This window comes from Tamandua tetradactyla, chromosome 7 (assembly GCF_023851605.1).
Source record: "Tamandua tetradactyla isolate mTamTet1 chromosome 7, mTamTet1.pri, whole genome shotgun sequence".
NCBI classification, from domain to species: domain Eukaryota; kingdom Metazoa; phylum Chordata; class Mammalia; order Pilosa; family Myrmecophagidae; genus Tamandua; species Tamandua tetradactyla.
In genome coordinates, this window is record NC_135333.1 from 64,571,895 (window position 1) to 64,597,417 (window position 25,523).

General features: G+C 47.4%; 1 protein-coding gene across 1 annotated transcript in view; it reads right to left on the reverse strand.

Moving 5' to 3' along the window:
* Window positions 1-25,523, reverse strand: part of IQSEC3 (IQ motif and Sec7 domain ArfGEF 3) — a 104,105-nt gene that overhangs the window by 57,608 nt on the left and 20,974 nt on the right. The window contains exon 2 of the mRNA XM_077167894.1: window positions 13,353-13,436. Coding sequence (XP_077024009.1) covers window positions 13,353-13,436 — 84 coding nt within the window. The remainder of the gene's footprint in view (window positions 1-13,352; window positions 13,437-25,523) is intronic.

A 25,523-nucleotide genomic window follows, 5' to 3' on the forward strand; every position in this document is an offset into this window, starting at 1 on the left:
CACTGAATCGGGGGGGGGGGGGGCTTTAATCCAGGTGGCTGGAGTTCTTTATCGGCAGAGTGGAATTCAGGTGGAGAGAGAAGCCAGGGGAGGCTGCCCTGTGCATTGCTGGGTGACAGAAAAGCAAAGGACCGAGGGTTACCAGCAGCCAGCCCCAGAGCGCCACAGCCTTTGGGGAGAAAGTATTGCCTTGCTGATGCCTTGATTTTGCGCATGTCCTAGCCTCGAAACCACGAGCGAATAAATTCCCATAGTTTAAGCCTAACCATTGCATGCTCTTTGTTTTTGCAGCCAGGAAAGTAAGTCCCCACCCCTTGCCCGTCTGGCCCTTTATGGCCTGAATGTGTAACAGTCTCCAACAGGTCATCGTGTCCATCAGGAGTGACAAAGAGGAGTCTGGTGGGGCCGGGAAGAGCTCACCAAGCGCCAGGTGATGCTGGGGGCGGGGAGAGGGGCACTCAGGAGCAGCGCCAGCCCGGGAACCAGCCGGGGGCCAGCCCCAAGGTGTGAGGGCGTTTGGAGAGCCAGAAAGGAGGAAGCAAACAAGGCAGAGGCAGCGTCAGCCAATGCGTAGCGAGAGGCAGGTTACAGGAGTGACAGTCTCGGCGGTCCGGGTTGGACGCCAGCTCTGCCACTTACTTGCCGCGTGGCCCTGGGCAAGTCATTTTACCTCCTCATGCCTCATTTCCCCCTCTATAAAATGAGTTGTGAAAATTAAGGGCATAATATTTGTAAAATGCTCAGTGAGCAGTGCATAAGTTGTAACTGCATGCATATTTTTAGGATTTCCAGTATTTCATTTTGTTGAATACGAAAATAAAGAACAAAACTACCATTCAATTTCCCTATAATAATACAGGCATAATATCAGAATAAAGAGCAGTCCTTGCACTTAAACATTGTTTTTTATGCTCTTGTAGTTTGGTGTTAGTGTTCTTTAAATGGAAAAGTATTGGAGTTCGCAGCATGGTGTAGTTTTCTGAAGCTCTGGGTTAGAGATGATGCGAAGAGAAGTTCATGGGCTGGGAGGCAACAGAGTGAAATGAATATGAGATTGAGAACTAGACAGACTGACCATGGTCAGAACCTACTGTTCACTAGCTGTGTGGCATTGGGCTAGTTCCTTCACCTCTCTGAGCCTAATTCCTCATGTGCAAAGTAAGATTACCTACTAAATGATTGTGCTGGGAGATTAAGGAGATAAGGTCTCCCCCCCTCACGCAGAACCCTGTTATGGTGACCTGCATAAACCACATGTGCACACAGCCTGTCCCAGAGGAGGCCGTGAGATCATGCCTGGACATGAGACCATTCTCTTGGCTATAAAGTCATTTCACCTCCCTCCTTTTCCAACCCAGGTCAGCCCTTACCCCAACGTCAGCAGAGCAGTTGTTTCTTCAGTGCTGAGCCATTTCCAGGGAGGAACAACCTCCCAGCCCTTCACAGGCTCCATTTCACCCCTGCCAGAAGGGAAAGTTCTCTGATGGCCTACGGATGTGTGTGGAGGCCAGGTGCGTGCCTACCAAAAACAGGAATCTTGTGACCCAAGGGATGGAAATGGAAGACTAACAGTAGGGTTAGCCATTGCTCCAGTTACTATGGAGCGGGGTTCCCTATCTGCCTCCTTACAGTGACCTTTCTTATCTTCAGCTTTCCTACTGGAAGTCCTTCCTAACGTCTAGCTTCAATCTTTCTTGTTGCAGGGGAAACCACTCAAAAGCTTACAGTACCAGAATGGCCATGCCACTTCCCACCTGTCTTGTAGGTTTCACGGGTCTTCTCTGAAAGCATTTAGGAGGAAGGGACAACCCTAAACAGCTGCAGTGTTTGTGACAATGTAACATCTCTTCAAACCTAGGTTAGAGGGTGCTTGATCTCCATAGGACACAGTGGCCTTGGGAAGCAGCTGCCAAGATGCCAGCTCAGGGAGCCCCACCTGGGCAGGACTGGATAGGGGCAGCGCCAGGCTGTAAACCTTTCCCTGGAGTTAAACTGTTTCCTCCTCTCAGGAGAACAGACCGTCAATCTGTCATCTGGCAAGAAGATTTTCCTGATGAAATGCCTCTGCTCTTAATCCCATTCCTGCTTGTGCTGTGACAGCTTGGTGCTGGGTTAAATCATTTCCTCTTCTAGAACATCTCCTCTCCAGCCTGTTGGTCTTGTCTGATTGACATTCACTGGGGCTTTTAGCGTCTTTGATTTCTTCCCCAAATTTGTCCCTCTGTTCTCAGTCTCTCCCTCTCTTTTGTATGTATTTGTCTTTCCAGACAGTGCTCTGGATGTCACAGGCTGAGCTGGAGCAGAAACATCAGAAATCCAGTCTCCTCCTCCACGTGTATCACCTGCCATCCAAAGAAGGGGCTGGACCCTCTCTCTGAAGGTCGTGGGCTCTGTGACTCAACAGCATGCAAGGTAGTGTGTCCCCTCCCTCTTGCCATCCCAGCACCCACTTGTACCTGAGTTTCTAGACCCCTCCTCTCCCAATTTCTCCCACTCTCCTCTTGAAAATCCAGCTTTAAACACAGCTAACATTTCTTGAGTGCTTCCTCTATGCCAGACACCTTTCCATGGATCATCTCATTTAATCCCCCCAACCACACTAAGGGTTAGGTGGTCTACTTATTCCCATTTTACAGATGAGTCGACTGAGGATTAGAAAGTTTAAGTAATGTCACCAAGGTCACATGGTTTGTAAATGGCCAATCCAGACATGAACCTGGATTTGAATTTTCTAATCTATGCCATTTACTGCTCCACATGTTAGTGCTTCCTGGAAGTCTTCCTGAATTCATCTTCTAGGCCAGGGCACTCCTTTACCACTTCCTCACCACACTCACCCTTTCCAACCTAGAAGAGAGTTCACAAAAATCATCTGGTGCTCGTCCCTCTGCCCCTGAAGAAAAAGGGACTTTTATATTTTTAAGTTCCTTAGTGATCATCAAATATGAGTATCCTGTTCACCAGGATTGCTTCCCATCATGAATTAGTTAACTGGTGTCTTCTGTAAAACATCAGTCTTTTACAAGTTGGTTTCTGGTGACTCACTTTTCCTGGAATCTGAGGACCTCAGGGCAGAAAGCCTAATAAAGGTTCTCGAGGCCTGCAGTGCTGCAGCCTAGACTGAGAATATGGTGATCACACTCAGATCCTGCCAGCCTGGGTGGGGTGGGTGTCCCTGGGGTGTGACCTAGGCAGCACCTTCAAACTGCTACAAGGATGGGCTCTCATCCTACCTCTGCCACCTTCTATCTTTATGAACTTGACCCATCTTCTCTGAGGCTATTTCCTCAGCAGTAAAATGGGCACGATATTTGTTGCCGTTCTGACCTTCGGCAGAGCTGGGGAGAGGATCACGTAGGCGAAAGGATGGAATGGAGTTCCGTAACCTGGAGAATGCTGCAAACGTGCTGGTTGCTAGGGTTATGACTCTCCCTTAAGCCTTCTTCATTCCCCACCACTTCTGTCCTTGGAGGGAAAGAAACTGCATCCAAGTCAAGAACAGATCTTAAGACCTGCCAGCATGGAGGAGATGAGCCTTTTTCCCTCACCACGCCGCACCACACCACACCGCACCACACCACACCGCTCAAAAACTCCCTTGTTGCTCCCCCAGCTCACCCTCTCTTTGAGGCACCACCATGAGTCCCATCACCCACATTGGAAATTTGGAAACCTCCCTCCCCTCTCCTCCAACTAACACTGAAGTCCTGTCAATTTTTTTCTCCAGAATGGGTCAGAAGGCTGACCCTCCGCTGGCTGGCCACTGCCCTACTCAGACCCAGGAAGTAAGCTTCAGCAGCCCCCGCCCCCACCTCGGCCTGGGAGCCCCAAGGCACTGGGCTGTCTGTCTCAGAGCGGAGCGAGAGAACAGAGCCAGCTGAGCTGAGCTGAGCACGCTGCGGTGCCCCAGTTACAGCTCCAGCACGCTCTCCCGCGCATTTACTCTCTTTTCAGTCTGCGTCACTTACTCACTTCCTCCCACTTTCTCCGGTTACCCTCCGCTCTGCTCCCCCTTGCTCTCTCACTCTCCTGCCCGCCTCTCTCACTCACTCTTTCTCTGTCTCCCTCCCTCCCCAATCCTGTGCACCCTCCCCCACCACACACACACACACACACACACACACACACACACACACACACACACATGTCTCTAGCAGGCCAGTCTGCCCCCACCCTATGTGGACCCTGGAAGGCCGCTGCCTCTGGCCTGAGAAAGCTCCTCCAGCAGAGCCCAAAGGGTGATGGTTGAGCACCCCCTCCACCCCCATGTGGCACATGAGCCCCCCAGTGGCTATGACTCTGTTGCCTGCAGCCCTTGCAGTGGGCCTCGTGGTCCCACCCACAGTGCGGTCCTTCTCCCCTCTGGGCCTTGCACCTAATGTCCCTTCGGCTGCCCTGGGCCTGGCCAGCCCCTAGCTGGACCCCACCCCCCACCCCAAAACCTCCTCGGAGCTTCTACAGTTCCTTGGTCACCTCCCAACCATTGCAGACGCCTCCAGGTATTAGAGGTGATAGGTATCCCGTTCCCATTAGGGGGGCCATCGCTGTAGCCCCAGTGCCCAGCAAAGCCCCTGGACCAGCAAATGCTGGTTGAAAGAATGAGCGATGCGGCTACCTTATTGCCCTCACTTCTTGCTCTGGCCTTTAGGGTCCCTCTTTGGGGCTTCAGCCTGGGCCGTGTGTAGGCAGGCGGGCCTGCAAAGGCAGGGCTTAAACGCAATGAGGACAAGGGGGAGCATCCTCAGGCTCCCCCAGATCTGAAAACCCAGGCCTGCTCTCTTTCACTGCCTTCTGTCCCACGTCTGCCTGTCTTTCCCACGGTGATGGGTCTGACACAGCCACACAAGAATTTCCATAGCATTCCCTGGGCCTCAAATAGGTTCTGAGGCTGTAAGCCCTGTTGCCTGGACTCCTCTGACCCTGGGGGACCTTGAATGGGCTGGGGTTTAGGGGAGGGAGCCAGGCGGGAGTGTGGGGAAAGAGAGGGCAGGGGGGACCCAGGATGAATCCCCAGCCCCTGCCCAACTGTCTTTTTTGCTGCCCTGTCATACCTCTCCTTCTCTGACTGACTTATTTAACTCCCTGGTGCACAGGATGGCACAGAGGGAAGTGACACACCTTTCCCCTCCCCAGTGAGCCCCCGAGACAGCTGCGGAGGACCAGGCACCAGTGCCTGGGACGGGCAGCAGGGGAGAACCACAGAAGCAAGACCCACAGATAAGGCCGCCCCCTCCCCTGCTGGAGACCACAGAGCATGCCAACCCGCCATCTTCCCTGCTTTTGGGTGTCTTGGGTTTTTTAATCATCACAAAAGAAAGCTCCAAAAACTTTCTTGCTTAAACCATTCCAAAAGCAGGGAATTCTTTAAGAATGCTGGATCTAAACCACTCAATCTTGAGTATGATTATTTTCTCTTTTCTTTCTCCTCCATTTGATGAAATGGATTCAAGACCCTTCTTGACATATGTCAGATACACTTATTGAATTGATAAGTTATTCTCGCAGTCATGTCATTGGTTAAAAGATAAATGGATGGGCAAGCTGACCTCTCAGAGGAGAAAAAAAAAAGCACAAGAAATAGTGGGGTTAGAAAAATCTCTAGACCTGAAAAGAGAAGTTATTCTTGCTGGGAGCAGGAAATGAAGAATATCCAAAAGATTAAAATGAGAAGTTTTCAGTAAATGGAACAAGTATTTGTTTCCTAGAAAATTGGACAAAACACTGCATTAATGAGTACCAACGGAACAGAAAAAGCTAGCGATTCCTCATGGAATCTTTCATTTTGTGGTTTTGGAAGTACTATCTTCAGTTACATCTACTTCTAATAAAGCTTAGGGTTTGTCTCCCTACCCCTCCACTACTCACCTCCAAATAATTTCTCCTGGACAAACAGCCTCACGAGCAGGGCAGGCGAGAGGCTAAGGGAAGGCGAGGCTTCTCAGCCCCCAAAAGGGAGCTAACCCTAAGCAGCCCACCGCCTGCGGGTGGGGAGGTGGGAGCTGGCTGTTTGCCCCTGCCACCCCTTCATTTTATGTACTGAAAACACCTCCCTCCTTTTGTCATCCAAACAGTGGTTAACAGCGGCAGCAGACAGACCCAAACATAGTTCACAATCCCAGCTCTGCTATTTACCAGGGGCCCTCAACAAGGGGTACATGGTCTCTGATCCTCAGTTTTCTCGTCTGTAAAATGGGAATATTTCCCAGGCTTCTAGAGGAGATTGAGTCAGATGATATTTGCATAGCATGTCACAAGTGCTCACAACATGATGGCTAGGAGTCTCGTTCCTGCTGTCAGGAGTGGGAGGCACTGGAATGGAAATACAGGGTTGGGAGGAATTCTCTTCTAATAGTCTCTAAACACATTGCCTGGGTTGGGGGGGGTGTGCACCACGGACAGGAGAGTTTCTCAAGTATCCTTCAGTAACAATGAAAGTCACACAAAAGGCGGGCCATGGTGGCTTAGCAGGCAGCATCTTGCCTACCATGCCATAGACCCAGGTTCCACTCTTGGTGCCTGCCCAGCAAAAAAAAAAAAAGTCACAAAAAGTCTTCAAGGATGGTTTAATCAGCTCTCTCTCTTCAGGCATGGGAGGGAAAAGCACCAAGGGAGACTGGCCTGGACAGATACTTGGCTCTGAACATGAGTTTCAGTCCCCACTGAGGTGAGCCCTATGCACAGAAAGGGGACCACATGGCACAAGTCACGACAAGACAAGACTCTCCTAATACTCTGAAATATTTTAGTGCTCTCCATCCCTAAATCGTGTCAAGGTATTTTGTTTCTTGTGCCATCTGACATTCTGGCAGGGAAGACACAGATGGGGCAAAAAGCTCAAGCGAGGTACAGAGACAGGTGACACACCTCACTGGGGACAGATGTCTCCATCTCCAGGACCAGACGCCCCTGCCATCTTCCGTGGGCTCACCCTCAGATATGGAGCCCAGCAGGTAAGATGCGCTCCTTGCTGCAGAGCACCGTGGGACTTTCCCTTGCCTCCTTGCCTCCAAAGGTCTCCCAAACTAATAGTCTTTGCACCCTCAGTTATTGCTGTTTCTCCCAGTTTTATTCCCTGGAGTTCCCAAAGACACTGGACTCTGAAGTAGACAAGAAAACTTCCTCTGGCCTCACCCTCCCTCCCGCCCTCTGCCTTTCTGGGGTGGAGCCGCAGGGATCCTGGCAGCATGGGGCCTGAGAGGGAAGTAGAGGGCTGCTTTACCCTCCTCCCTGACCCACAGAGACCCATCGGCCAGCCCCGTGCCACCGATGGGCAGGCAAGCTCCCAGCAGGCTCAGAGCCCTGGGGGTGACCAGCTGTGTGAAGACTAAACTGTATCGACTGAGAATTTAATTGCTCTGTAATCACTGAGTGAACATGGGCTGGTCTATTGATCATGCCTCAGGCCGGAGCAGAGCCAGCTGGAAAGGGACATGGAGAGGCCCGATGGATATTCTGGCAATTTTGAGGCAGAAGATTCCCTGACAGCTGTTCTGGGGAGGCACCTGCCACAGACACCTTGTGGGCAGATGATGGATGGATGCGTCAAGGGAGGCTGGGAGGTGGGACAGGTGAGGGCAGGTGTATCTCTAAATGCGCTCAGTATATTAAGTGGGAAATACAGGTGGCAAACTCACTTCCTAAAAAACAGGAAGGGGGGGGATGTAAAACCCAGTGTATGGAAAAATAATAATAATATAAAACCCTCCTGATGGTTGGGTTCATGTGTGAACTTGGCCAGGTGATGGTGCCCAGTTGTCTGGTCAGGCAAGTACTGGCTATCCATTACTGCAAGGACATTTTATGACTAGTTAATAAACCAGAAGGCTCGTTTATTAAATCATCAATCAGTTGATTGCATCTGTGGCTGCTTACATCTATGGTCAACTAAGGAAGTGTCTTCGGCAATGAGAGAATCCAATCAGCTGGATTTAATCCAATCAGTTAAAGACTTTTAAGGGAGAGGAGAGAATTTTCACTTCTTCAGCCAGTCAGCGTCTCCTGGAGAATTCACTAACAACCTCTCCTGGAGAGTTCATCGGAGCTGTCAGCTCACGGCCTGCCCTACGGAGTTTGGACTCGTGCATCCCCAGAGTTGCGTGAGACACTTTTATAAAATCTCACGTTCATAGCTCTCTCTTGTTAGGTTCTGTTTTTCTAGAGAACCCTGGAAGTTTGCACACCAAAGTATGAACAGCGGTTAATTCTATAATTCTTCTGTATATTTTTGTCCAATGACGAGTGACTACAACTTATCAGGGAAAAGACACGCTATTTAAGATGAAATGAAATGGCTGGCTGGATTTCTCTGTCACTCCTTAAAAAAAATCCTAGCCAGGCTCAGTGGAGAGAGGTTGAGTTTTGGAGTTAGCCCTGGGCTCACCTTTCAGTTTCTGAACTAATTAGCAATAAAGATTATGTTCAATACGTAATGGTACCCCTTCCATCCTGGAGTCAGGTGGGGTGGGATGGGTAGGAGTGAGTCCGGTGAGTGTGCTGGGGCCCAAAGTGCCTTTTCCCTGGCCTGGGGAGTCCCCACCCCCTCTTCCTCCCAGGCTGGGACTGCTCTGTTTTCTCCCTGGGGAGGGGGGGCAGCGGGGAGCTCGTCCCCCACCAGCGCCCTCCTCTCATTACTCTAATAGCAGGCAATCTTCCTCATCTTGGCCCCATTGCCACCCACAGAGACAAATGGGCTGTCGTTCTCCTGGAGGCAGGGAGGCGGCTGGCCAGCTCCCGGGTCATTGTTCTGAAAGTCACAGTGAGCCTGGAGGGGAGGGAGCTGAGGGATGGAAAGTAGGACTGCAATTACTAGCCTATTCAGCTCCCCGGAATAAAGCCCTGTCATTAGTTAGCAGCGGGGAGCAGGTGGGGAAGGGGACAGCTCCGGCCTCTGGGGAGGGAGAGCCGGGCGCATGGTGGCAGCCCCAGGTGGGCTGTGCTGGACCTGCCACCCCTATCTGCCCCCTCAGGGTCTAAGAGAGCCTAATTACGCGGTGGACTTAAGGTGTTGGCCTGGGGTGTGGGGAGACTGAACCTGGTCGTGCAGCCCCTTAGCTGCTCCTTTGTGACCTGACCCCCAGCCCTCCGCCTCCCTCTCACAGGCACTCAGCTACCAACGCTCTCAGTGTCAGGGCCCCCGCCCCCACTCCCTGAGAGTGTTAGTCCCTAGCAGGCATTGGGCCCCAAGATGAATTTTCTCCTGGACAGCCCCTCCTCTGGGCAGGGAAGGGGGTCCCAGCCACCAGCGGGGCTGAGGCTTTCCTGCTTCTGTAGGAGTTTCCCCACCCCCCCTCCACCCTGCCTCAGTGTCCCTCCCCAACAGAGCAGGGGCTCCTCTGGGGCTGGGAGTGGGGTTGTCTCAAGGTGGAAGCAGCTGTTCTCTGGGTCTCTGATTAGACAGGGCTGTGGGTTAAAACACCACCGTGGCACTTAGGGAATAAGCCCAGAGGCTCAAGTAAAGACTTTTGCTCAACCCTGCAGCTTGGGGTCGGGCGGGGAGGGGAAAGACAGGGCAAACCTGTGCTGATGTTGGTCCACACGGGCCTCAGTGGGGGCCAGAGGAAGGTAAGGGGGCTCTGTGGACTGGATCTGAGCCTACAAACCCCCAAGGCCCTGACTGATTGGCGTGGGATCCCTTATTGGAATCCTTCTCCCTAGAAACCCTCAGAGGAGGATGGGATTTGGTCGGGACTTGGCTGAGCTGGTGGGAGACAAGGCTGACCAGGAGGGCAGAGCCTGGCTTGTCTCCGAGTCCCACATCCTAGCCCAGGATCCCATCAGGTGCCCCCAGGGCTTTGGAACCCACCCACCCTGTACCCGCCTCTCAGCCTGGCCTCTGACCTGAGCACATTCTTCTAGAGAAACTCAAGAGGGAGTCTGGGCTACACTCTGGAGGTGGGACTCCTGGTGTGGGGAAGGGCTAAGGGGGTTGTAAATGTCCTCGGTAGGGTGGGGGTAGGGGAGTGATGATGGGCGATGGATGGAAGAGAACTTATCTTAGGGTGGAATTCCCCCCAAGGGACCATGAACAGACAGACCAACTGCTGTTTGGCTATCCAGAAAACATCCAGAGAGCCTCCTTCCAGAGAAGCCGAGAAACTGACATCACACAGACAGACAGACAGACAGATGGAAAGACACTCTAGGAAACTACAAACCAGACCGATGGAACAATTTGGAATAACCGAGACGTGGAGAGGCAGTACCTGGAGCCCTGGACCAATTTGGGGCAAGCGTCCCGCCCCACACTGAGGGGAGGGCTGGAGCAGACAGCACTTCCAGGTCCCACCTTGACGATCCTTTAAGGAAACCCCTCCCTCCCATCTCTCCCTGAAGCATCCCCTAGTCCCCCACCCCTGCGCTTGCCCCTCCAAGGGGAAAGCCAACAACAAACCCTTTGGAAACTAAGATCATGGGTTGCCCACCATCCCACCCACTCAATTTTAGAAAAGCTCCCCATTTCCTTGGAACCCCAACCCCCATGGGGGGCAACATTGCTCCCCCCCAATACACTGTGTACTTACCGTCCTATGAGCTGCCCCTGTGCCTCCCCCTGCCCCCTTCCCATCCAGAGCCAGGGCTGCAGGGTATGGGCTGTGCCAGCAGCCAGAGGGGTGTTGGCCAAAGAAAGAGCAGGAGGGTTGAGAGTGAAAGAGGGAAAACCATGGAAAATTCAAGGACGGTGGGGTGGGAATGTTCTGTCTCCTGCTCCCCTCCCCTGCTCCCCCCCGCCCCCCAGTATTGAGCTTCTTCAGGGCACAATCCTATCCTATTGGTGCCTCGTTAAATTTAACCCCATTTTCATTGAATTGAGGTGAATTGGTGGGGTGAGAGGCAGACTAGGTAGTTTGTCTCCCTTTTCTCCTAACAAAGAAGGAAATACTTAGGAAGAAAATTCTGGCTTGGGTCTAAACAGTGAGAGCTTGCAGGGAGGAGCCAGGGCCCTTGCCTCTCCCATCTTTCCTCCCAGACCACCCCCACTCTTTGTCCTCTTTCCCTTCCCCTCCCATGTCTCATTCTCCCATTTCTCTACTTCCTTCTCATTGCCAGGTGAGCCATTCTCAATTTGGAGCTATGGAGATGCACAGCTGGATGGGCAGCTTCTCAAGGGCCCAAGTGGGTCTTATGTGTCCTTCATCCCTGGACCTGGTGCAGAACCCAGCTCCCAGAGAGCCCTCAGAGCACGAACTCAGTACTTAGTCCAGCTTGAGTGTCCCACCCTCCACCAGGGTCCATATCATGGGTGGAAATGTGTTACCCAAAAAGAAATGCTGAAGTCCTAACCCCACCACCTGTAAATGTGACCTGATTTGGAAATAAGGTCACTGAAGAGATAGTTAGTTAAATTAAATCTGGAATAAGTGGGCCCTTAGTCCAATGTGATTAGTGTCATTATAAGAGAAGAAGGCAGACAGACACAGAGGGAAGACGGCAATGTGTCGATGGAGAAAGAATTGAAGAGCTGCAGCCACACACCCAGGGACACCGAGAAAGGCCAGCAGCCACCAGAAGCTGGAAGAGGCAAGGAAGGATTTTCTCCTGGATTTTAGATTTCTAATCTCTAGAACACTGAGACAACAAATGTCTGTTGTTTTAAGCTCCCCAGTGTGGGTTCTTTGTTATGGCGTGCTAGGGAACTAGACAGCCTTCCACAGAGAACTCCCATCCTTCCCTGGGCCCTGTTTGGGGCCCGGCATCCTCAGTTCCTCCCTCAGAGCCCTGCCTAGTCCCCAGCTACCTTCCCAGAGTCTGACCTCCACCGACCTCCCCTTAAGGGAAAATAACTAGCAACCTCTTTCGGGGTGTGGTTTCTGCACCCCAGGGTCAACAACCGCCATCCTGGTTCCTATCTAGCCATTTGCTAAGGGAGAGCAAGGAGAAAGATCATAGAGTCATTGAATCTTAAACCTGGAAATAGGAACATTAGGAGTCAAAAGTCTAGCACTTGGGGCGGGCCGCGGTGGCTCAGCAGGCAAGAGTGCTTGCCTGCTATGCCGGAGGACCCCGGTTCGATTCCCGGCCCCAGCCCATGTAAGAAACAAACAAACAAACAAAATATAATAAAACAAGAAAATGTTTAAAGATGTTTCCCTCTCTTCCTTCCTTCCATCCTTCCTTCCTTCTCTCTGTCTTTCCTTCCCTTCCTCCCTCTCTCTTTAAAAAAAAAAAAAAAAAAAAAAAGTCTAGCACTTGGACAGGCCACAGTGGCTCAGCGGGCAGAGTTCTCACCTGCCATGCTGGAGACCCGGGTTCAATTCCCGGTGCCTGCCCATGCCAAAAAAAAAAAAAAGTAATTCAAAAGTCTAGCACTTACTGGGTATGTGACTGTCCACACATCCCCAAGTGTTCTCACCCTTACCTTCCTCTCTCACAAGACAGGAATAAGAAAACCTGCCTGGCATGAGGGGCTCCGCGAGCTGACACATAAATGTCGCTCTCTAGATGGACCAACCCCTTCATTGTGCAGATGAGCAAACCAAGGCCTGGGTAAGCCGGATAACTTCCAGAGGACACTGGGGTGAGGCAACTTCCAGACCAGAATCCAAGAATCCTAACTCCCAGTGGAGCTAAGACCAAGTTAAGAGAAGAGAAATGTGCACAAAAAAGGGGTGGAATAAGAGTAGAAAACAAAGTGTAATAAAAGACAGAGGCTGACCGTGCACACGGATCAAGGAGAAAGAGGAGAAACGGATGCCAGAGAGAAAGAGGAGGGATGGAGAAACCTAAGGGCAGGGAAACAGAGATGGATGTGGAGACAGAAGCATGAAAGCATGATGGAGAGAAACTAAGAGGAAAGGAGACAGGGAGAAAGGGAGTACGAATAACACAGAAAAAAATTGAAGGTGAAAGCCTGGGACAGTGACACTATACTTGGACTTTCCTCGGCTCCCCCCTTCCTGCCTAAGCTGTTACTAACTTGAGTGTTGAGAAATCCTTAAAATTAAAGTCAGCCACCTTGGGTCCTATATGGAAGGAGAAGGATTAGAAAAATATAAATCTTTTATATAAGAGGGAGGACAGGCACTGCCCTTGGCTGAGAGCCCACTAAGTACCAAGCACATACTTTGCACAGACCATCAAATTAATTTCCCTTGATGCTTAAAACATATTTTATATAGACAGTTTAGAAGAAAGAAGCATGGGTTTGGGATTTGAACAACAGGGAATAACGACCTCAAAATTGGCAATGGCTTGTCTTGGTTCCAAAAGAAGGAAAGAGAAATGGAAATAAGAAGGAGGAGGTAAAAAAGAAAAAAGCAAGACTCAAGAGGAGGAGGCCAAATAGCACCGTGGTGTGTGATACGCGTTGACCAGCAGGAAGGGGGGTTGTGTGGAGTGCATCCACCAATTCCCACCTGTGGGAGGCCAGGTCGGTGCAGGCGGGCCTCTGCTCGGCGTCCGCGGCTGGGCAGCAGAACTGGTGCAGCACGGTCTCATTGCTGTGGACAGAGCAGAGGGAGAAAGTAAGTCAGAGTGTGGCTGCAAAGGCATTTCTGCCTTGGAACCTTGCTGCCCCCTCCCTGCCTTTTAAGTGCCGAGATTGGCCATTGTGTAGCCCACAGAGGCATGTGCAACATCGATGCTTTCTCCATCAAAGTCTTTTTCAATCACACATTAGGCCCAATGCAAGTATCACCTGCAGGAAGCCTCCCTGACCTCCCAGACCAACTCTGTCCCCATCTGCACCCCCATCCCAGCAGTAGGCTCCCATGTGTGGGTTTACTATTATTCCACTCTTTTTATCTTAGTTCTTTATGACCCTGATTCCCACTGATGTCCCACGACAGAACTAGGTCGGTTCACCCACGATGTATAGAATTGCCAGGCAGCAATCATATGCAGAGATGCAAAGCTTTCATACATAGAAGTTAGTGTTGCAAGCTGAAATTCCAAAGTGTGATGCTGCTCACTTGGATGAGGGGATTGCTTGTTGCAGATAAAGCCAACCTGTGAGGGAGGAGATCTGAGTTCTAGTCCCAACTCTGCCACTAGCCAATTGTGTAATACATAGCTCACCCTTTCTGGGTCTCAGTTTATTTACTACAAAATAAGAGAGGTGGACTAGGGCAGTGGTTTTCAACCCTGGCAATATGTTAGAATCATCAGGGAAATTTTTAAAAATGCTGACGCCTGGTTCCCACCACCCGGGTGTCTGATTTGGGCACAGGTACAGGGCACCAGCACTTTTTACAAGCTCAAGGGTGATTCTAAAGGCAGCAGGAGTGAGAGCCACTAGACAAGATGATTTCCAAGTCCCTTCCAGTGCTAATATGCTGCAATTCTAATATTCACTTTGAGCCAATTTGGAATTTAATATGAAGTCAATTTTGGACAAAGTTAGGCTGACCTGTTGCTTCCTTTCCCTTAACAAGGAATCACTGTACTGGGCATTATGGGATCAGAGAATGTCAGGACTTCAAGGGCTACAGAGACCACTGGAAGGGGTCCAGGGTTGATTCCTGACCTCCTTGCCCCAATTTTGGTGGTCACCCCCCAGAAACTCCGTAGAGCCCCTAGGCTCCAAAGCATGGATTAGAAACCACTGAGTTTGGCTATTCTCATGAAAGAAAACAACATTGGAGCCTACCTTAATTTGTCAACAATTAATTCCAGAGAGATTATACATTTAAATGAAGCAATAACAAAAAAATAAACAAGAAAAAAATTTAGAAGGGAATTTTGTGTCAAGGAGACTTTTAAAACAAAATAGGAGACTGAAAAGCCATTAAGTACAAGATAAACATCTGACTATATATAAATGAAAACATCTTGTATGAGAAAGGATACCCTAATAAGTCAAATGATAGACTCAGAAAATATATTTGCAACACATATGGCAGAAGGCAAATTCGTAAGGCAAAGACAAACCCAGGAGAAAAAAAAATGGGCAAAAGTTATAAATAGGCAGTTGATAGAAGAGAAAATTCCATAAGATATGGAAAGATGGTTCACCTTTTACTAGGAAACAGGAAGATGCAAATTAAAGTAACACTGAGATGCCATCTCCCATCCATTAGACTGGTGAACATTAAAAAGACTGATAACAAGGGCTGGTGAGAATATGCGGAGAGAGGTGCTCTTATCCATTACCTGTGCAGATATGAACTGGTACAGCTTTTTAGGAAATTATAAAGAACACGTGTCTTCTGACTCAGTAATCCCACCCCACCTCTGGAGTTTTATACTATAGAAATGTGAGTACCATTCATAAAGGTATCCGCACAAAATGGTATGGCAGCATTGTTTAGAGGAGGTTGGAAATAACTGGGTTCCTCATTAATCAGGGAATAATGGAATAAATTGCAAAAGCCTCAACAATGCCATGGAATTATGCAAATAATAAAAAGAATCAATTAGTGCTCTATCTCTCAGCTTGGGTGGATTTCCTCAATATACTGCTAAAATATACTGAAAAGGCAAGTTGCAGAGAAATGTATATAACACGATCCCAATTTTGTAAAATAAATTATGAACCCTCTCTCTTCAAAAGCAAATTCTCCATGAATGTACTATATTTATATAACTGCCCTGGTCTTCTTCCAGAATCGCTAGCCTTTGGGTCACAGCCCTTCCTCTCTCTCTGTCCCGCTTCTATCTGCCTTCTCTGGGAGCATTTGAACTACTGGCCTCCAAAGACTGGGAAAGAACACAAGGAGCACAGGAGGAAGGAGACAGGGTCCCAAGGTGGCATCAACCCAAGGCTGATGCCAGGATGTACATCACATCCTGTCCACATAGGAGGTAGGGGATGTGGGTACAACCGGCCTCTGCCCACAGAGCCTAGAACAGGGTTTACTCTCAGGAGGGCTGACCTGAGGTCTTGCTGACCTCACCCCATCCAAGGTGCTCCAGTCCTACACAAGCCCTGTGTGCATTCATTCAAGCCCCTTAATCTCTCAAAGCCTCAGTTTTATCACATGTGAAACCAGGATAATACTAATTACTGCAACTTGCAAGGATTTTAAGGGATCAAGTACAATAAATGAATCAAAAGCACAAAGTAAAGATGAAGGTTTTTTATCTTATTCATTCACTTTCCTGACCCAACCCTCTCATTTCATCAATTCAGATGGTAAGAGGGAAGAATTCCACCTTTCACCAGGGATGCTTCCATCCCTGAAGCCAACCAGTGCTGCCTTTTGTGAGCACCAAGTGGTAGAAAATACCCCCTGAAAACAGCAAGAATAGGCTGCTTTCAGAAGCTGTTTCCTGAGACCTCTGCACTCTGCATATTCTGCTTTCTGCACCAGGGCAGAAGGTGGCATGCAATATCTCTGCATCTCCATTTCATTGTAGTGGAAACTGAGGCTGGTGCAGAGAGAGACAGGGTCCCCGCAGATCAGCAAATCTCTGAGATACTGGGCATTTAATCAGAGTAGCTAAGACCAGGCCTCGGCTGCTTCCCATTGCTACTAGAGAAGTAAAGAAAGTAGAGGGGTCACTACAGTGCCATCCCACACTGTTGGGGAACGTGGAGGGACCTTCAAAGTGCATCAGGAATGTGAGCCTTGCCTTGGAATTATTAAAATTCACAGCCCATCTTAGAGTCTGAGCATAGGAAAGGCTTTCTCAGTATTCATGTCCCAGCCTGTGTGGCTCACAGCCCGAGACTGGTTTTGGGAGTTCAGAAGCTCACTGGGGTGGGGGGACCTGAGGATATTGGCAACGAAGGGACCCACTGAAAAAGGAGCATGATCCACTCTCCATCCTTGGCTCTTGAAATTCCAGATGAGGGAAGCTTGTGGTACCCAGGACAAAGCCTTTTGTCTTGGACTGCGGATTCCTGGGCCAGTGGCTTTATGCAGAATTTAATCCTCTCTGCCCCTAGCAACCCCAAGTCCCTCAAATTGAAGAGTATCGATGGGGTAGCTGGATCGTGGATGAAAGTGGCAAAACCCAAACTTGAGGCAGTTCATGGACCCTGAATGAGGATTTTAACATGCTGCCTACCCCTGGTCACATGGCAAAACTGGGTCTGCAGGGAGCCTGGGATTCTCAGGAACCAGAGAGGAACAGAGCCGGAGCCGTGTGCCTTGGCCAGAGAGGAGGAGCTGGCTTGTGGCATCTCAGGGCATAACCCAAACAAGACAGAGTTACGGGTCTGCAAGGAAGGCCGTGTGGGCCTGGGCTCAGTAGAAAAGGAGGCTGTTTCTTTCTTTTCTTTTCTTTTTTTTAAATATTTTTATTGAGATATCTTCACACACATGCAGTCCATACCATCAAAATATTATCACATAATTGTGTATTCATCACCATGATTATTTGTAGAACATTTGAATCACTCCAGAAAAAAGAAAAAAAAACATATCCCATACCCCTCACTCCTCCCTCTCATTGACCACTAGTATTGCAAAATACCCAACATTTTTTACCCCTTATCTCCCCTTTTATTTATTTACTTATTGTCCTTATTTTTGCACTCATCTGTCCATACCCTGCATAAGGGGAGCATCAGATACAAGGTTTTCACAACCACATGGTCACATTGTAAAAGTTATATTGTTATACAATGATCTTCAAGAGTCAAGGCGACTAGAATACAGTTCAACAGTTTCAGGTACTTCTCTCCAGCCGCTCCAATACACTATAAACTAAAAAGGGACATCTATATAATGCATAAGAATAACCTCCAGGATAACCTCTTGACTCTGAAATCTCTAAGCCACTGAAACTTTATTTTGTCTCATTTTTACCTTCTTCACCCCTTTTGGTCAAGAGTGCTCATTCCCATGATGCCGGGTCCTGGCTCACCCTTGGGAGTCATGTCCCACGTTGCCAGGGAGATTGACACCCCTGGGAAGAACCCTGTGTCTTAAAGAACTGGGAAGCTGGGAGACAGTGGTGGTACCATAGAAGATCAGAGACTAAGGGGCCAGCAGGTGGGCTATGAGTTTATTAAAACTTCAGCCAGTTATTGCAGGGTGTTGAAAATAGATGGTAATTCAAATTTTAAAACTTTAACTTATATGTGAGGCTAAAGCAAAAAAATGTTTATTTGGTACAAAATTTATGTTTTGACTAGTGCATTTCCTAATATAACTTATATGGATAGTTTAACTGAACACCATAAATACACGGAACCTTGAGTAGGGCATGTGATTTTGTAGGTTTGTCCAGAGTGATGCCCCAATAAACTCCAGAGTGATTTGGGGTAAAAAAAGGATTTGCAAAGTCTCCTTGGGGGAATGGTGAGAAAGAGGGAAAATTCAACTTTCCTATTTGGAGAAAGCCTGATATTCTTACAAGCAGTGAGGACAACAAAATCAATAAGCTGAACCCTCAGTCTTGGGGTTTGTTCACGTGAAACTTAACCCTACAAAGGATAGGCTAAGCCTACTTAAAATTAGGCCTAAGAGTCACCCCCAGAGAATCTCTTTTGTTACTCAGATGTGGCCTATCTCTCAGCCAAGAAGGAAGCAAACTCACTGCCCTCCCCATCTCTACGTGGGACATGACTCCTAGGGGCGTAAACCTCCCTGGTAACATGGGTCAGAAATCCTAGAATGAGCTGGGACTCAGCATCAAGGGACTGAGAAAACCTTCTCGACTGAAAGGGGGAAGAGAGAAATGAGACAAAATAAAGTGTCAGTGGCTGAGAGATTTCAAACAGAGTCGAGAGGTTATCCTGGGGGTTATTCTTACACATTATACAGATAACCCCTTTTTAGTTTAAGGTGCATTAGAGACGGTAGAAGGAAGTGCCTGAAACTGTAGAGCTGTGTTCCAGTAGCCATGTTTCTTTAAGATGATTGTATAATGATACAGCTTTTGCAAAGTGATGATGTGATTGTGAAAACCTTGTTCTGATGCTCCTTTTATCTACAGTATAGACAGATGAGTAAAAAAGGTATGGATTAAAAATAAATAAATAATAGGGCAAACAAATGTTAAAATAAATTGGGTAGAGGGAATTACTAGTGGTCAGTGAGGGGGAGGGGTAAGGGGTATAGTATGTATGAGTTTTTTCTTTTTTCTTTATATTTCTTTTTCTGGAGTGGTGTAAATGTTCTGAAAAATGATCATGGTAATGAATGTACAACTATATGGTAATATTGTGAGCCATTGATTGCACACCAAGTTTGGAATGTTCATACGGTAAGAATGTTCGTGTTGCCCTCCCCTGCCACGTGGGACAGAACTCTCAGAATGAGCCAGAACCCAGCATCAAGGGCTGAGAAAGTCTTCTTGACTAAAAGGGGAAAGTGAGAAATGAGACAAAATAGTTTCAGCAGCTGAGAGATTTCAAACAGAGTCAAGAGGTAATCCTGGAGGTTATTCTTATGAATTACATAGATATCTCTTTTTAGTTTATGGTACACTGGGGTGGCTGGGGGGGAAGTACCTGAAAATGTTGAGCTTTGTTCCAATAACCTTGATCCTTGAAGACAACTGTTTTAAAGGTATAATATCTACAATGTGACTATGTAACTGCGAAAACCTTGTGTCTGATGATCCTTTTATCCAGGGTATGGACAGATGAGTAAAAAAATATGGATTAAAAATAAAGAAATAATAAGGGGGATAAGGGGTAAAATAAATTGGGTAGGTGGAATTACTAGTGGTCATTGAGAGGGAGGGGTAAGCGGTATGGAATGTAAGAGTTTTTTCTTTTTTCTTTTTTTTTCCAGGAGTAATGCAAATGTTCTAAAAATGATCATGTTGATGAATACACAACTATGTGATGATACTGTGAGCCACTGGATTGTACCCCATGTATGGAAAGTATGTGTTTGAAGATTTTTTTTGCCAATAAAAATACTTAAAAACAAAAGAAAACAAACAAAACACGTGGTTCAATGAATTAAAAATACATACTGTTTTCATTTTAAGGTTGACATGTGGCACTATCACAAATAAAAATGCATTAAAAACAAAAAAACAAAACAAACAAACAAAAACAAAACAAACAAACAAACAAAAAGAATGTTCGTGTTGTGTGTTGATTGGTTTTATTAATAAAAATTAAAAAAAAAAAAAGTTTTAGCCAGGGTCAGATTCTCAGAATGATGGGAGGCTTGCACCTATAACTTGCCACATAGATATTTAGTTTAAGACTCAGGATTCTGTTGCATGGCTATAAAAATAGCTGAGTGGTTTAGAAGAGCTGACAATGTGTGCAGACTTGCAGTGGGTGAAGTGGGCAGTGGGGTGGAAATGGGGGGACTCCCCAGCTGAAGAGTGGGAGGAAAAGTGAGGAAACCCAGTAGGTGACTTCACCATGCTGAAATAAGCAGATTTACCCCCAGCCTTTTGAAGGAAACAGCCAGGGAACCTCTCTAAAGGAGTTGCCTTGAACACCAAGAGAAGGATGAAATCATGGAATCATTTCCAGTTACCTCCTCCACCCCCACGTCCCAGTACCACCATCACTAGCGCTAGTAGATGAAGACTGGGTCCACTTTCTTTTAATTTTGTCACTTCCTCCAGGGAGTCTTTTCTACCTAAACCTGATGACTAGGGGGAAAATGTACCCTAGTGAGCTCTCCTGTTCTTGGGAAGGGAGAGGAGCCAAGAAAGGCCAAAACAACTCTGACAAACAAGGACAGTTGTAAGACTTAAATTATGTGCTCTCAAGGCTTAAAATAAAAACTACCATAACTAAGACAGATTGATAGAACTGAATAGAGAGGCTAGAAATAGACACACATATATCATCAATTGATTTTCAATAAAAGTACCAAGATAGTTCAATGGGGAAATGATAATCTTTTCAACAGATGGTGTTGGAGCAATTAGTTATCCATATGCAAAAAAAATGAACTTCATTCCATACTTTGCACCATATACAAAAATTAACACAAAATAGACAGACCTAAAATAATAGATAAAACAATAAGGCTTCTCAAAGAAGACATAAGAGAAAATTTAAAAGGATTTCTTAGAGAGGACACTGAAAACATAAACCATGAAAGAAAAAATTAATAAATTAGGCTTCATCAAAAGAAAAACTTCTGCTCTTCAAAAGACATCATTACGAAACATGAAGAACTCTTACAACTCAATAATAAAAATGGAAACAACATTATGAAAAAATGGGCAAAATTTAAAGACACTTCACCAAAAAAATTATACTAATGACAAATAAGCATGAAAAGATGCTCAATATCATTAGTCATCAGAGAAATGCAAATTAAAACCACAATGAGATACCAATTCATACTCACTATAATGACTAAAATTTTAAAATCTGACAACCCTAAGTGTTGGTGAAAATATAGAGCAGCTGGAATTCTTATGCAGTACTGGTGGGAATGCAAAATAGTGCAACCCCTTTTGAACCCAGTCTTACAGTTTTTTATAAAGTTAAACATACACTTACCATATAACCCAACAGTTACACTCCTGGATATTTACCCAAGAGAGATGAAAACCTATGTTAACACAAAGAGTTGTATGAGAATGTTCATAGCAGCAACAGCCCAAATGTCTGTTAACTAGTAAATGGATAAACAAATTATAGCATATCTCACATAATAGAATACTATTTAGCAAAAAAAAAAAGGAAGAAATTATTGGTACAGGCACCAAGAAGGATGAATTTCAAAAGCATTATACTAAGAGAAAGAAGCTAGACACACTATATGATTCCATTTATACGACATTCTAGGAAAGGCAAAACTAAAGTGACAGAAAGCTGATCAGTTCCAGAGATGAGGGAGGGAAGGGATTGATAGTGAAAGGAAACAAGGGAACATTCGGAGTGATGAAAATGTTCCATATCTTGATTGAGATGGTGGTTAGAATGACTTCAGATATTTGTCAAAACACATCAAAAGCTATACATGAAATGGGTGAATTTTAATGTATGTGAGTTGTACCTTAATAAAGCTGATTTTAAAAATAAAACAAAAATGTCAGCAATGTCTTTCCTCCCCTTCTCATTTCTTGCGACTTCACCAAGAGGCCTTAGAATCTTATCTGATCCTTTCCCATTTTTCCCAGATCATCTAATTACTAATCCCCTTCCAAGAAGCAGAAAAAAAGACACAGCATTTTTCCTTCCTTTCAACTATTATTTGGACTTTTCAGAGACCAGATGGTTCAGCACTGAGCCAGAAGAGTCCAGGGGGCCAGAAACAGGGACAATGAGAAAATCACGGATGGGGATGGTTGAATGGGGGAAATTCAGGACATGGGCCAAGGGGCTGAGAGCCCTGGAAAATGCATAGGAAGGGCACGGGAGATAGAGACCCAGCCCCCTCCGTGTGCTCTGCCCTGGGCAGGCCAGGTCATGGTAAATGGGGCTCCTATACCTGCCCTGCTCAATGAGGCTCTGAATGTGTAATTGCCTTGGGAGAAACATAAAAAGTCCTGCACCAATACAAAATCTTATAATGCCTGTTATTGATATTATTAATCTCTGATACGGCGGTACTACGTAAGCAGAAACCTACCAAAGTCATCCGACTTCCTCATCCCTGGGTTCCGGCCCACACGTCAGGCTTGGGAGGCTGTGTTGGGAGGGGCAGATTTCCTTTGCTCATTGGTGCAATCTGCCTCTGCACAGTCTTCCATGGAAAGCTTTGGAGAGCTCTTTTAAAAAGTGGCTGCAGCGATCCCAGAAGCCTGGGGCTACTAGACTATTGAGACCGCTGCTCTGTGGGTATCCAGGCTGGGATCTGCCAACCAGGGTCACCAGGTTCCGAGTCCTGCCCCAAGCCCGACAAAGGCCCGAGATCTCTACCTGTTCCTCCCACTTACCGGCATGAGCTCCTCTTTGATTCTCTGCTCACTTTCCTTTAAGGGTAGCTTTAAAGGTCATCTAGTTCACCCCCCTGCCTCCAAGGAAAAGAAGGATGACACAGTCCCAAGGAAAGAGTTGCCTGCTCGCTGTTCAGAGAGAGTTTTCCTGAAAACATGCTGCAGGCTCTCCGGCGCTCAGACAACACCTGGTCTGTGTTTTCCTCCTGTATTCCAGAGTCTGAGCACTCTCATGGGGCTGCCCCAGGGGCCACTTTGGGGTCAAGAGGAAAGTGGAGAAGGAGGGTATGGAACCTCCGTCTTCAACCAAGATGGCAGGGATTTAGTCTGCAGCCCTCCTACCACAACTCCTAGTGCAGCCCAGCCAATCACAGAGCTTTAGAGAGCTGCCCTCCCGCAGTGGACCTTCTGAGACCTTCCTTCCTCACTGCCTGTAGGGAGCCTTCTTGAGCAATCCTTCCTAATTCCTCTGTACAAGTTCTGCCTTGGTTTCCCCATCTGTAAAATGGGGTCAATAATAGAACTTCCTCAAAGTGTTCCTATGGGGATGAAATGAATGAAAACACGTAAAGAACTTGACACATGGTGAATGCTTAGTAAACACTAGCTGTCATTAATATGTCTGCTTCTGACATTCTTGCCTATCTCCTTTGGTCTCAGGGCAGAGGTGTTCCCTCCTTTCCAAGCTCTATCCAGTCTCTATAACTCTTCACCCCTCTCCTCCCCTGCTGGTGTTCAAGGTAGTTATTTTCACAGGTCTGCTCTCAGCATATGAACAAGCTCAAATCTCTTACCTAAAAGCATTATCTTTCTTTCCTTGGTTGCAGCCTTCTCCCCTCTTCCTTCCAAGGCCAGCCTTCCAGAAGGGGCTGACTGTTCGCAGGCACTGCCTCCCCACCTGGATGGCCTGCCACCTGGCTACAATTGGGTCCTTCCCCCAGAGCCCTAACAGAGCTCTCCCAGGGGGGTCACCCAGGACCTCCTTCTCAGTTCCTGCCTTGACTTTTCTGCAGTATTTGTTGGCCAAATCCTCCTTCTTGAAATACTGTCCTCCCTTGACTTCCCAAGAAATGGTCTTTCCTGCTTTTCACCTTTTCCCTTTTATTTTATGCTCTGCTTGGACCCAGAAGATGGCTGGGTACCACTCCCTGGAGAGGTCCATGTGGAAAGGAACCAACAGCCAACACCCACCCAGACACTGGATGACCATGCTGAAAAATGAATCTGTCACCTTACTCAGACTCTCCAGCTGATGCCATGTAGTACAGAAGAGAGCTGTCCCTACCGAGCCCTGTTCCAAATGCAGATTGGGGAGCAAAATAAATCCTTATCACTGTCTTTAATTTCGGCGTAGTTTCAAGACACTAAACCACCTCTCTCTCTCCTTACCAGACTGTGAGCTCCTTGAGGGGAGGGACCGCATCTCTCCATCTGATGTCAGTTGACTTGACACAGCACTAATCCATATGGATTAGCCCTGTGCGGTGGGTCTCATTATTGCCCTTATTACATTTCACAGATGAGGAAAATGGGGCTGAAGAAGTGAAGAGACTTGCACTTACATTTGCAGTTTTCAATGCAATTTTATGTTTGTAAATTCTCAACTCAATTCAAACTACATCCAATGGACTCCATCCCCCTTTTACATTTCCTGAGGAGGGTGTCAGGGTTTAACAGAAGGAATCAGGTCTCCTTGGTTTCTTCCCCACAGGGCTCAGCAGACAATGAGTACTCAATAACTACTTCTTTGCCCATTTATTTACTGAGCATGTATTGCCTGCCAGGCAATACAACAGACCCGAGAAATGGTTTCCTTACCTGTAAAATAGGACACTGGCAACGTCTACCTCCGATGGTTATTGTGAGAGTTAAATGAACTAACATGTCTAAAGTGCTCACAACTCGGCCCCGGCGGGCTAGGAGGCCCCCGCTGGCCCTACACCTGGATTTTCTGTCCTTCAGCACTGGAGCCGCCACTCGAGAGCCTCATGATAATGTCGTGGGGCAGCAAAATCGGTATCCATAGGCCACCAACGATTAGGAAACAGACTAAAGGCAGTGGAAACCTCAGCTCAGAGACCCTGAGCCATGGCCATCTCTGTATGTCCAGATTCTGCCCACTTCTCAAGGCCCAGCATCAACATTTCTCCAGCAAAATCTTCCTTGGTTTGTTCTCAGGCACGCTCCTCCTGCGGCACCCCTCTACCTGCTTCTCCTTGCTCCTGAAGTAGTGAAAACTCTGTTTTCCCAAGAAAGCACCTAAGCCTTAGAGAAGTGGCCCCAACTTTATTGCCGGCTGACCCAGAGGACTCGTTGTCCAAAGTCTGAGCCCCGAATATTCTTGGTTTCCAGATTGTATAGCTAGTAAGCAGGGTGGAAATCACTATAGGAAAGGGCGGTGAACACTGGAAAGGTACAGAATTTCTTTCATCTGAAATGAGACATGCACAGAGAACCCCTGTTCTGCGGACGTGATCCGAGGGGGGGTCTGCAGATGTGACCAGGGACAGACAGATGCCGCAGACATTTTGTTTTACTCCCTGCTTTTTTTACATACTTTAGGAGTACATAATTTCATACCTAAATTCATAAGGTGATGCGCGCAAATACACATAAATTCATAAAGTTATACAACAATAATACTGAGGTTAAGCTTGTAAACAGCCTCACTTCTGCCCCTACCCAGGCTGGAAGCGCTCACTTGCACCTCTGAACTTCCACAGCAGCCACCTCCTGACATTACAGGGCTGCAATGTGAGTTTTGTCTAGCTCTATCACTGATGTTTATATGCATGTTCTATCTCCCTAAACTAGAGTGACATCCC